Below are 13,967 nucleotides of genomic sequence, written 5' to 3'. Positions count from 1 at the left end.
ACAGGGTAAGTAGAAGCAGACTGTCGCCCATGGTTTAGTGGTAACACTCTTCTGTCTGAGTCAGGAGGTTGTGGGTTCAAGTCCCATCCTTGACACTTGAGCACATAATTTAGTTTATAGTAAGGAGGGAGTGTTGCACAATCGGAGATGTCACCTTTTCGATAAAACAGTAAATAAAGTCTGTGCTCTCAGGTGGACATTACGGAAGAGGAGCAGGGGGAGTTGTCCCTGGTGTCCTGGCCTATGTTTATCCCTCAACCAATGTCATTAAAACAGATTACCTGCTGTATTTTCCAACATTACAACTGTGACTACAATTCAAAATGACCTTATTGCCTGTAAAGTGCTTTAGAATGCCCTGAGGTTGTGAACAGCGCGGTATAAAAATGCAAGTTCGTTCTTCTTAATTGAGGGGCCTAGAAGAAGGGTCCATAGGCACATGGTTAAATTTAATAAAGTTAGAATAGAGAGCAAGAGAAGTTGTTGCAGGTGCGGAATTTACTTCCAAGGTTAATGGTTGAAGCAGAAATGAAGTCAACTTTCAAGTTTAGGTTGGGTTGGTAGCTAAAGGGAAAGGGGTTGAAATGAAAGGGGAAGAGGGTTGGTAAATATGATCAGAATTATTTGCTTGTGTGAAGGCTAACTGCCTGGCTGGGGCAAATGCTCTGTTTTGGTATTGAAATTTTGTTTTGTTTTCTGGTTCATTGAAACCTCATCGGCAGCTGCCTAGATAGCATTTTTGCATTTATTATATTTGAGAGATTTAGAATGTGTTCACTCTTATTTGCATAAGTAGCCCAGCATTCCTTTCTGATGCTGCATATTCTTGAGTTGGTAGCATTAATGTTTTGGGTCAGCAGTAGGGCAGTTATTTGTATGTGAACAGCATAGTCATGCAATGTATTACACATAACGTATTGAATAAATCCAGCTGACCGGTGGTTTAGCTATTTCCGTCTGAGATTATTTACTGTTCCTACTATGATTCTATTTTAATGAAGTCTGAAGATTGACTGAGTTTGTAGAGATTGAATGAATTTTTTCTGATTCCTGCCATTCTAGATTAACATAAAAATCAGTGACAATTATTGAACAAATCCATAAATAGCTTACTGTTAAGTAAGTTCTTATTAGCTAGTACTGTGCGTTTTCTTTCCCTGACAGAGTTGTGCAACACTTGATTCTAGCTGGTCTGAGCTAGATCTGCTTCTATTACTTGGGACTTTTGGACATACTCTGAGCCTTGGTTCCAGCAGTTTTATAGAAGAAGAACATCAAACGTGGTACTTTCTAATCAACACGCTTTTGTTAGTGTTCTTTCAAGATGTCTGCAGGAAATATTTTGCAGCCAGTGACCCCAAAGGAAAACCAAAACAAAGCAGGAATCCAGAAGACATTTATTGCAATGAGCAGCAAACCACTATCCATGGCTTACTCGGAGCTTCCTATTGTGACCAAAAGGATGATAAATCCAAAGTTTATCTACGATCAGGTGGAAGCTGTGAAAAGTGGTTGGCCTTATCGAGCCCTTGGGTTGTCCTCGTATTTTGTCGAGTACTCCGCTGCCTGAACCAGACTGGCATCCAATGGGCTCACGAACCAGACTTTGGCCACTGGCTGACAAGGTACACACAAATATAGTATACCTCGATTCTTCCTTGGCTTTGATATAAAACATTGAAATTATGTCAGTGTCAGCTGTGGTTCAGTTGGTGGTCTTGCCTCTTGAGTCACAAGGTTCAGGGTTCAAGTCCCATTCCAGGACCTGAGCACAGAACTCAAAACTGACACTCCAATGCAGTATTGAGGGAGTGCTGCATTGTTGGAGCTGCTATCTTTTGGATGATAGGTTAAATCGAGGCTCCATCTGCCTGCTCTGGCGGATGTAAAAGATTCTATGGCACTATTCCAGCAGGGGAGTTATCCCTAGTGACCTGACCAATATTTACCTCTCAACCAACATTGCAAAAATAGATTATGTGGTGGTTATCATGTTGCAGTTTGGTGCTGTGTTTCTTACATTACAACAGTGATTATATTTCAAAAATAGATGTACTTCATTGTAAAACACTGAGACAACCAGTGGTTGTGAAAAGTGTTATGTAAAAGCAAGTCTTTATTTTTTTCATTTTATTTTTATAATCAACCTTTCTAAATAATTTCATTGAAAACCTGTTATTTTAGATCAAAACACAGTAGGAAATTAATACAGTAGAATATGGTTATATCTATTAATTTGCCAGCAGCCAAATATTCACTATAACTGTACAGCTAACTCCCCATGTGTGTAGCTGCTCAGTGCTAAGCAACATTTTAAACAACTGATTAATCGTATAATCACGTAGAAATTACAACATGGGAAGAGGCCGAAGCAATCCATGTTGTTTGTTGAACACCAGTCCTAATTTCACACACCTGCCCTGTTCCCATATCCCTTTATTCCCCTCCAATGGCCTATCTAAACTATTAGTAAATATTGATATGGCTCTGTTTAAGTCAATAACTCTTGCATGTGCATCAACACAGCCTCACAACTCTGAAAATAAAACTTATCCTCTTTATCCTAAATTTCTTGCATTTAAGCTTACATTGGTGTCCTTTTCTTTTTTGCGACCCTATGTCACTGTAGCTGTAACCCATGGCTATTTCAGCACCATTTGTGATGCTTATGTTGTCTATTCTTCCTTCCAGCATGCAGTATTTTACATTTCTCTGTCTTGTACTTCATCCTGTCACTGTTCTGCCCACTTACATATTTTGTCCCATCATTCTGTTAATCATAAGCTGTCTTCTCCAATATCACTGCTCCTTCTAGTTTAGTATCAGATTTGACTGGTTCAGATTGGATTTCTAAGTTCAAATCATATGTAAATTAGTAACTGCAATATGGTTAAACGCTAATGCCTGAACTCCCTACTCAGTACCGCCGACCCCACTTCCCTGGACCCCATTCCCCTGGACCCCATTTCCATGTTACTGCTGCAACAAGTAATGATTTTTTTTCCATCCTCCAACCAATTTTTTAATCCATAAATTGTTTTACCCACAGTTTTGATTCTATCTACATATAGCCTTACATGCAGAACTTTGTTCAGTGCCTTTGAAAATCTTTCAACAGTAGGTCATAAGGCTTACTGCAGTCTATTTAGGCTGTCTCTTCCTCAAAGTGGAGAAGGTTGGTCAGGCAGGTTCTTTAGTTTCTGAATCATGTTCACTGCTGTTTTATTAAATTATTTATAGTTGATGGATGACAGCGGGTTTGTATTAAAATAAAGGTAATCATTTTTGATAAAAATGTAAATGTAAAAATGTCTAAAGTTCCTCTAGTTCTTTCTAACACTTAATTTTAAATGTTGTATGTTGCATAATGGTTCATCCTGACAAATGTTTTAGTAATAAAAAATGGTTATGCTGAAAACCATATTGGCAATCATGAACTTTTAAGGTTATAAGAAAGAAAAAATGAAGCAAAAATTAAATTTTATTTTTAAACTCTCCAATAATTAAAATCTGAAGGAGGGAAGGTGATTCCATATTCGTAAAGATAATTTTCAGTGCCAGGGAGAATGTTTGGCAGTAGTTAAGACTTATCAGGGCGTTTAAAAAAAAAACTTACACTGGAATGGACAAGCCATAGCTTTTTCTGGCGAGTCTAGTGGCATCTGTCATGTAAGTTCCACAACTTTATACCTGTCCACGTGTCTCATTGCCAAGATACTGTTCTGAGGGGGAAGATTAGTTGTGTAATAAAATTAAAGTAGTTCCAGTTATATGAAACGAGGCAAAACTTGTTTTACAGATGATATTGATTATATATTTCATGTTTTTTTTTCCCTTTGCAGCTCCAGTCATAGAATTGAACTCTCCATACTGACGGCAATATTCCTCTTTCTGATCTTTATTTTGGTTCAGAGGACATGTTCCTCTGTATCCAAAGCAGCACTGGCACTGGGGTTGGTGGGAATTTACTGCTATCGTGCAGCAGTTGGAAATGTAACATTTCCATGGAAGCCAGAAAAACATGATATTTCAAAGTAAGTACTTTGATAACCTGTCCAAGCAATTGTCATATTTGTTAAGCATAATATCACAATTTAACCTGGAATTTATAAAAAACCAAAATTTGCAATATTAGATATATTAGATTGAATAATCATCCATGGATAATCACCTTGGTGGAGAGGGTAGTTGAATAATTAAATGTGTCTCGCAATGGAGCATAATTAATGGGCTGAATGGCCTTTTCTCACTGAATATGTTTTAAGAGTTCCTATATAATTGAGTGGAAGTAGAGCTTTACGCAGTAAATTATTTTTAAATTGAAGTGACTAGTTTATTTAAATTGAATCAGCAATGTTCAACATCGTTCAGTTAATCTAATCTTTTGGTGGTATTGGTTGTGGGAATACTAGTCCAGGGAAAGTTCTTACTTCTCTTCAGACAGCATCATGGACACTTTAAATATCTTCAGAACAGGCAGATGGGATCTTAGTTTAATGTCTCTCTTAAAGGGCAGCATTTTCATCAATGCAATACTCCTTCATATATCATGGTATGATACCATAAAGCATATGCAATTTATCGGGAGCAGCAATATAGAATTAAAAACCTTGTTCCCGGTGCAAATCTCTGGGCAAACTTTACAGGAATGGTAAATGCCTTGGGGCACAAAGCAATCTGATTTTGGTTAATGGGTCATTTGAATCAACTAAATTCTGGCTTCATTAATGGAAATGACATTGGGAACTAGGATTCTTCCTACTCTGTTCCAGATAACCAGGGCCCTAATGGTAATTGGGTGCTGGCTGGACAGGCAGTAGAAAATGTTTCCATCCTCTATGCTGGTACTCTGTAGGGTTTTAGCTAGTTAGTTCCCTTTGCTAATTGTGTATTCCTAAGACTTAGCTTTGTCAATATGAACTTTCGATTTGGGTAAGTGAAGTGAGAGAGTATACGCTCCAGATTGGACAGTTGACACTCTACTTGGGTTGATTACTCACATGGTTTCACAATAGACAAAATTATTAAACTTGGTGATGGTATTTACATGTGTTGGACTAGGTTGGACCTCCAGCTGACCAAAAAGTTTAAATCGCCATTGGCAGACTATTAGTCATTAGAAATTTAATTCTTTATAGCCATTTTGACTTAATTAGCTAGTGTGAAGGGATTGTGGTGGAGGTTGAAAAGGGCATCCATGGCCCAAATATTCCAGTCTTCAGATTGTCAGAGACTGAACATACAACCCAAGATGTGTGTTGGAACTCTGTGGAAGTCCTGACATGTTGACCTCCATGGGAATTGCTTCAGAAGTTTAAACTTCCAATGGGCAATTCCCCTGCTCTTTGGGAGCCTCCACCAATGCCTCTGACTCTGAGTTATAGTCGGAGACTCCGGACACTTCCAATGTACTTACCTGGATAGTTACCCAAGAAACGTTCGACAGAAAAAACCTAGTCCAACTCCTGGGTAACTACTCAACTGATACCCCCAATCACTCACACTGAACCGCTCCCCCTCCCGACCCACCTGCCACCCTATCTATTCACTCACCCATTCACTAATTTGCACACTAAACCGTTAAACTTTCCATACAGCGTAGTGTCCTGTCTTCCCCCTAACTCCACAATGCTACAACGGAGCACTCGGAGGCATGCTGCACTCTGCATTTCTGGTAAAGCTGAGCTCGGAAGACCCAGCAAGAAATGCAGAGTAGTGTTGAGGTGGGGGAAAGTTGGAGCAGAGAGGCGATGATTGCATCTCCACAGAAGATCTCAGCTCATGTCTTGTAACTGTTATTACTGTGCTGCTAATCAGGAAAGGAACCTGGCTTCTAAGGGTGTGCTTCGTGCACCTGTATGGTAAAGATTGTATTGTTTTTGCCCCTTCTGTCTCATTCAAGGTGTTTAAATCATGAAAGGCTTAGATAGAGTAAGTAGAGAGGAACTGTTTCCAGTGGCTAAAAGGTTGATAATGAGAGGGCACAGATTGGAAGCAATTGCCAAAGGGAACCAGTGGCAAGATGAGGAAAAATTGGAGACTGAATGGTTAGGATTGGGATGCACTGCCTTTAGGGTGGTAGAAACAGATAAATACTTGGAAGGAGAAAAATTGCAGGGATGTGGGGAAAGAGCTGGAAACTGCTCTTCAAAAGATCTAGTGCAGACTCGCACACACACAGTCACAATCATTCACGACACAGAGGTGGCTGTTCGGCCCATTGATGGGCTGAATGTGCTCTTGTGCTGTAGTATTATATGATTCATAGGGTTAACGTTGCAAATGTAATTTTTTTTTTGTCAGGGGAATCACTGAAGCCCGTTTTGTTTACGTGTTTATCCTTGGCATCCTTTTTACGGGAGTCAAAGACCTGTTGAAATCTGCAGTTGCTTTCCCTGACACAACGACAAACTGTAGAGGACTCTGGGAAATGTACAATGGTCTCGTGCTCTTGGCTGCATTGCTTCTTCGCCCTCACAACTTGCCAGTGTTGTTGTTCATCCTTGTGGTTCAAATGATTTTGACCAGATTTATATGGAGGATATTGGATTATGATGCAGCACAAATTACCATCATATATTACTGGTTTTCCCAGGTCTCCTTTTACTTTCAGGTACCTCTTTCTTTTTCTCCCCCTCTTTTTAGCATGCTTAATTCCGAAATTTAATTTCCAGTACAGGATTAAGGTTTTTAAGCTGTTTAAACCGAATAAGATCTCACCAATATACTGCAACCAACATCAGAGTTTTTGAATTATTAGCACACTTGTAACTATTGCCAATCTCAAAAGTATTTGAGAAATGCAATACTAATTTCACTAAAAACCTCTCCTTTCAGTGAGTTTTGCTGACCAAAATATTGCCAGCTGCTTGTCAATATTTATCAAATATAAAGATTTTTTGGTGCCCTGTCTTGTGACTCTTGTGCATTCCTCAATACCAGTCAACATGGAGAGCCACATTCCAGTCAGATTCCTGATGGTGTAAATTGGGATGAACCCTTCAGATGCCAATTTTAAAAAATTAATTCACGTAATGATCCAGAAAGCTGGCTGACTGCAATAGTCCTGAAGGGTGTTCACTTTTACATTGAAATTCAGTTTAGTCATCGAATGTATTTTAATTTCAAGGGAGAGCTTCTATTTTAGTGCAACCTTTGACTCCCTTTCAGCCGCAGGTTTCTCATAAAAAGTATGTGTCATTGCACATGGGATTAAAACTACTGCTCACACAGAACATAAACATCAATGTGGCTGAGATGGGCAGCCTGTTTGTTTGAAAGAAATGACATGCGATTCCATTGTATCCAGGGCTAGGACCTAGCCCCATCTACAAGTCAACTCCATCCCACTACAGGGCGAACAGGTTAAAAGTGGACCATTGAGAGGCTGAGTTTTATGCCACCTCTGACCTTGTTGTGAAAAGACATGACACTTGTTGCCATAGACATCTGAAGTAAGTAATCAAGAAAATTATCAGCCTAAAACAAGTCCTCAGGTATGGACTTGAGAATTAACATATTTTTAAATAAGGCATGATTTATTTTACAATCGACACTGCAGCCAAGCAACATTTTTAATTAGTAAATATTCAAGTAGAAATGAATATCTTTATTTCTTGACGACTTGAGAAAATATGTTAAAGGGTTGATTAATGCTTGCAGAGCAATCCTTGTTGGGAAAGGGGGAAAATGGGGGTAGAGTCTTTCACCATAACAGCAGTTTCAGACTTGCCATACTGCAAATTAAAGAAGTTGTTCCTAATGTTTTAAATCTCAAATCTCATCTACAACTAACAAGACATCATCCTGAAACTGTAAGGATATAATTCTCTAAACTGCCTTTACTCTCTTACTCTTTGTGCATTTAAAGCTGATATAATGGATTTACAAAAGCTGCTAGAATCAGTTTCAGCTAAAATAAACTTGCACAAAGATCCTGATTATTATAGTTGTATAACTATACAACTAAATTGGTTCTAAAGTGGAAGAACCTGAATCCTTTTGGATGCCACAATGTTAGGACAAGCTTGGAGTCATCGTGTCTGTATCAGGAATGAGAGTTTTAGATGCAATCTTTCACTTATGGATGTATTCGAGGAAATGATACAAAACCTGCTGCAGACCTTACATCATACCTACTGAGCTGAGTAATAGAGTGGCCAACTCTTAATTTCCCTCTAACTTTGTGCAACAACAGTACAGTTTTGTACCTTTAGCTAAAGGCCATTAAATTATATTTCCTGCCATGATCTTTAGCATTAGCTCCACATTCCAAAGATTTGTTTTAGTGGGTGGCCATCATTAATCAATGCCAGTGGTGCACTGCAAGACATAACATGAGCTGTCTTTCTACTTGTGTCTTGAGAAAAAGGTAAATATATGGTGGTAAGATAGATCTTGTATACCAGATTATAAACTACAGACACAACAGAAAGCTTGCTTCTATTATGAAAACTTGTATCAGCCATGAAGCCACTGAAGGTCTTGGATGACCACATGTGGCAGGTGCTACTTATTTATTGTCATTTAACTACAAAACAGAGTCCTTAATATAAACTGGAAACTGAACACAATCTTACGTAGCATGGCCTCTCTAACATTGTCTGATGCCATACTCACCCACTGACATCATGTTCAGGGTTCAATATGTTGGTGTTGCACAGGATTTGTACTGCTTAAAACAAGCTGTTGTTTCTGTGCCATGAATGAGAACTATAAATGCAGACTAGATATCTTGGAGGAAAAGCTACTCAGAGAGCATACATAATGATGTGAGGGCTGTGGAAGATCTTGCATTACAGTCACGGAGCTCAGTCGGAGGATGATTAATCTCTGGGACTTCCTTAACTTTGTGACAGTAGTGTGTCTCTCTCTCTCTCTCATCCCCAGGTAAAAGGCCTTTTGTTACATTGTCTCATGCATTGTGTCTCTTACTTGGTTTTTATTAACTTGCATCAGCTCAGCATTCCAAGGTATCTGTGGGTGCAAGTTTCACCTATGCCTAGTTAGCCTTAAACCAATAAAACAGAAATGTATCTAGAAGGAAGTTGAAGCTACACGAGAACAGGCAACTAGCCTTCTACTCCAGTTGTACCAGTTATAGAAGCCTTAAATGTCTGAGCTGGTTTCTAAGATGCTGTTGTCAGCAAATTTTTGAAAACCTATTCATTTGATACAAAATTTATTCATGAACATGAAGGTTATATTTAAGAATCCATTTCTTATTCTGTTTCTAATTGCACCCACCTATTCCTTACACATCTGCACCAAGGGATGGGCAATAAATGCTGGCCTAGCCAGCAACACCCAGATCCCATGAATGATTAAAAAAAATTTTGTTAAATAACATTAAAATATTTATCCATCTGCTTCAGCTTTCGTTTGCTTTATATTACACATGATACAGATAGAGAAAATCCCCAACTCTTTCATTATAGTGGTCAGACATCAAAATTCAAACATGTCAAACTCAATGGTATATTTGAGCAGATAGTCACCATCACTTCTTTAGATATGCACACCCGAGGTTGTAAACTTGAATTTTATCAAACCCTTATTTTCTCTACAGGGGAATTCAAATAGCATTGCAACAGTGGATATATCAGCTGGTTTTGTGGGTTTTGAGAACTATGTGGAACTGCCAGCGGTCTTCCTTACACTGTTCAGCACTTACATAGGCCCGTTGCTGTGGGCTGTGCACCTTATCTGTTATATGAGCTCAGAAAGAAGCAGGTATGATTTTTAAACTTTTTTCCCTTGTTATCAATGATGAGGAAAATGTTACCCCCTCATAGCCCCAAATAAGAACTTTATAAACTTGTTTTAACCTAGTAATAAAACTCTGCTGCCCATGTCCTAACCTGCACCAAATCCCATTCACAAATCACCCTTGTGCTCACTGACCTACACTGGCTTCTGGTTAAACAACAGCTTGGTTTTAAAAATTCTCATTCCTGTTTTCAAATACCTCCACGGCCTGGCTCCTCCCTATCTCCTTCATTCCTACAACCCTATCTAAATCTCCTCCTAATTCTGGACACTTGACCATCTCTGATTTTAATTGCTCCAATGTTAGTAGCCATACCTTCAACTGCATAGGCCCTGAGCTCTGGAGTACCTTCAATAAACCTCTGCCTCTCTGCCTTACTTTCCTCCTTTAAAACACTCCTTAAAACCTATTTCTTTCATCTGCCCTAATAATCTCATTGACGTGGTGTCATATTTTGGTTTATAATGCCTCTGAAGCAGCTTGGGATGCTTTATTACATTAAAAGCACTATACATACATAAGTTGTTTAATTTGGGCACTATTCTAAATCAAATTTTTTTCAGTACTATCTAAATTTAACACGAGAGTTGGCCTACCTCTTCATAAATACACAGTTGTCAAGTTGAATTTTACAGTGGTTGCTGCACAATGTATAGTCATGTTCTTCCATAATGGTGGTACTACTTTTCATAATATATCCAGGTGCATAAATACATTTTTTAAGTCCAGAACTATTCTGTTCATATAGCATTTCATTGCTATGATTTGCTCAGGCCACTATTGAGAGGACAGCTATTTTTGTAGAGGATCAAAATCTGCTTGAAGCATGATTTCAGTGTTGATCACTGCTTAAGTGAGTAAGATTTCTTTGTCCAAGGGAAAATCCCCCAGTGTCTGCGGCTATATCTGAACAAAGAAACATGGTTATGGTTGTCAGAGCCCAGTCATCACAGCCCCAGAACATTAACACTGGAGTTTTCAGGGAACCATCCTCATCAATGGTCTTCCCTTTCAAATTCCTTAAATATGGTAAGTTTTTAAAAAATCTGAAAATGGAAAGTTCTGTCAGTAAAAGTGACCATGAAGCTGGTGAATTGTAAAACTAAACTGGTTCACTAAGTCATTTTAGAGGAAGAAATCTGCTATGCTTACCTAGTCTGGCCTGTGAGGACTCCAAACCCACACCGGCATGGTTGACTTTCAATTTCCCTCTGAAACCGCTTAGTTGTAGCTTGCAGCAATTCAAGAAGGCCATAGCCTTCTCAAGACCACTAGGGATGGGCAATCAATGTCAAGTGACACCCACAGCCAAGAAATGAATAAAATCTTTGCTGGGCTTAGTTTAATTCTAAACAATTTCACACAATTACTCAGCATAATATGCATATCGTGCAGAACAAGTGTTTCATTTACTGTATGTGTTGTAACTTAAAACATGATTTCCCTTTGTGCTTATTAATGAAATGCTTGTATGTCACGAAATAATGGATGGCTGGCTTTCTTTTACAAAGAACAGGTTGAAGATGTCCAATTATCAAAAAGAAACTTCACTGTTTCTGTTACCATGTTCCTGTTGGTCTTCAGTTTCTATTATTTTATGCAAGTTCTTGACAGTGAAGGAAAACAAATGTTTGTAATAAAGTAGAGTACAGCTTTAATTAATCTCATACTAAATAAGCTGAGCAGGTTTAACTGTGTTATTTATGTTAGTATTCTGTTTGAAACACTGAGCATTCACACTGTAATACTTCTTGCAGGTATTGTTCTGCATCAGTAGGACACAGCTGTTACTGTTTTGTTCTATTACGAGCAATACCAGCTTCAGCTTATATTATCCTGGTTACCTCGCTGCGCTATCATCTATTTGTCTGGAGTGTTTTCTCACCAAAATTGCTCTATGAAGGCATGCATACACTCGTAACAGCGGCAGCCTGTGTCATGTTCACAGCAATGGATCAGAAACGAATGATAACAATCTTAAAAAATTGAGCATTGGACTGGGTTCACACTTATGTCTTTGTAAAAATTTTGAAAATCTGTAATGTAACTTTGTGAAAATAGTTGGGATTGATGGGATACGTGTGAAATTGTGTATTATAAAACTGTTTTATAACTCTTAAATGGTCCTGTGGGGTGCAGATTTCAAGCAGGTGAAACATAGCTTGGGCAATAGCGATTCAGCAGCTTGTTTTACATTCCACCCGATTTTCATTTTCAAGTAAGGTGGGCTGTTGATTCACTTTTGCCCATTTTCTGCTACTGCCAAGAGTTACAGAATGGTCTGCTTCTGTACATTTGACTCATCTATGCAGATTTTATTTTTCATTTGAACTACAGGGTTTACTCCCACACCTTTTTCTTTCCCACATCCTGCAGTACACTTTTTTCAAGCAACTATTTAATTGAAAAAATTAATTATGGACTTTGCTTCAACAAAACTGTTTTTGGCAGCAAATTCCAAACATTGTGTGACGATGTTTTTTGTAAGCTTTTAATTCATTTGGCCGTCACCTTAGATTTGAGCCTTTCCATTCCCTTTAAATTTTAATAAGGACATTATGTTGTTTGTTGCTTTTTAAGAAATCTGTTTTCAGGAATATTAATACTTCTGTTAATTTGGGGTAGGACTACTGGTTCATTTGAGTAAACTAGCAATGACTAACATGTTTAATGAGTCACTTGTAATTTGTCAACTTTACAGATTGTATTCTACTGTTAACTAAACTTGTACAGTTTTTTTGAAGGCATGAATGTCAAATTGAGTTAATAATAGTACTGTGAAGCTCATCCATGATGTTTATACTGTTATTACGTGGCAATTTAACCGGAATCCACATTATAGTAAGTAAATGACATTGGAGATGATTAAGCTTGTGCAGAGTGTTGGTTCAGCCTCACCTGCAACACTGTGTATAATTCTGGTAACTATATTATGAGAAAGGCATCAGAGCACATTTTTATTTATTTTTTCATGGGATGTGGGCATCACTGGCAAGGCCAACATTTGTTGCCCATCCCCAATTGCCCTTGAATTGATTGGCTTGCTAGACCATTTCAGAGGGCAGTTTAGGGTCAGTCATATGTGGTCAGACCAGGCAAGGATGGCTGATTTCCTTGTAAGCCAGATAAGTTTTTTTATGACAATAGTCTCATAGTAAGTGAATTTAAATATTGCCAGCTGCTATGAAGGGAGTTGAACCCATGTCCCCAGAGCATTCACCTGGGCCTCTGAATTTATAGTCCGGTGGGATTAAACATGCAAGTCAGAAAGAGGTTTCAGAACCTATTAGACTTGAGAAGGGAAAGATCTTAAAGCATATAGACAAGATATAGAGTTGAATTTTCACAGCTGTCCTCTCCATCCGTCCACTATTACTTCAGTGAAAGAATGGTGGAAAGCCAACACAGTAAGATTCTACAACAAGGGACATTGCCTCAGACTTAAAGTAATTACATGTGGTGAATGTACAGAATGGGCTATGAAATGAGACAGATTGTATCAGCAAATTTGGTGGTATTAGATTTGATAAATTTTCTGGACACGATGGCCTTGGTAAGGCTGTTGATGATCCTATGCCCATTTAAATAGACTTCAGGCAGTGTACAAAAAATGGACTAGATTTTCTGTGAAGTATGAATGGTGGACTTATTAAAACAAAACATCTTTTTTTGAAACTTCTACTTTGTGATGCACAGAAATTAAATGATCTATTTTTCAAAGCAAGGGAATAAAGTGACTTATTTTCAAAAAAAAAGCATTTTCATGTTTTTAGAACTTTTGTGTTTTCTTTCCTTGCCCACAATTGCAAGAATATACCAGCTTCCCACTACAAGTGTGAAGTGCAATGTTTGAAAAGTCACATCTTTCACTTTCAGCAGGGTCTCATTATCAAGTTTATAGTTTTCAGAAGTTGGTTCAGAAAAGACTGATTTCTTAAAACATCTTTAGCTGGATAATTAGTGTAAGTCCCCTTAAAAATGTTTCCTTATTCAAAAATATAACCACTAATTTGTGAGAAGATCTAATCTAAGCAAAAGGCCACAATAGAGGCTCTCAAAAGACTGCACAACAATGAATACTGCTACCATTTAAAAGTGTGCAGTGGTGATTAAAAAGCGTGAGCCTATTGGTTAGGCTCAGACTGCAGCCTTTATCTTACCCCTTTGTTAATGGGAGATACATAAAATAAAATAATTA

General features: G+C 38.2%; 2 protein-coding genes across 6 annotated transcripts in view; one reads left to right on the top strand and one right to left on the bottom strand.

Annotated features, from left to right (window-relative positions):
- The window catches only part of pigg (phosphatidylinositol glycan anchor biosynthesis class G (EMM blood group)), a 34,486-nt gene extending 20,962 nt beyond the window's left edge, over window positions 1–13,524 (top strand). For all 4 annotated transcript variants that reach the window (XM_078536588.1, XM_078536529.1, XM_078536701.1 and 1 more), the window contains 5 exons: window positions 1,165–1,625; window positions 3,843–4,034; window positions 6,304–6,613; window positions 9,569–9,732; window positions 11,527–13,524. In XM_078536588.1, coding sequence (XP_078392714.1) covers window positions 1,165–1,625; window positions 3,843–4,034; window positions 6,304–6,613; window positions 9,569–9,732; window positions 11,527–11,758 — 1,359 coding nt within the window. In that variant the 3' untranslated portion in view covers window positions 11,759–13,524. The remainder of the gene's footprint in view (window positions 1–1,164; window positions 1,626–3,842; window positions 4,035–6,303; window positions 6,614–9,568; window positions 9,733–11,526) is intronic.
- The window catches only part of hook3 (hook microtubule-tethering protein 3), a 149,194-nt gene that overhangs the window by 47,762 nt on the left and 87,465 nt on the right, over window positions 1–13,967 (bottom strand). The gene's annotated exons all lie outside the window — the stretch shown is intronic.

The sequence above is a fragment of the Cetorhinus maximus genome, chromosome 1 (assembly GCF_964194155.1).
Source record: "Cetorhinus maximus chromosome 1, sCetMax3.hap1.1, whole genome shotgun sequence".
NCBI lineage: Eukaryota > Metazoa > Chordata > Chondrichthyes > Lamniformes > Cetorhinidae > Cetorhinus > Cetorhinus maximus.
This window is presented reverse-complemented; position numbering and strand designations above follow the sequence as displayed.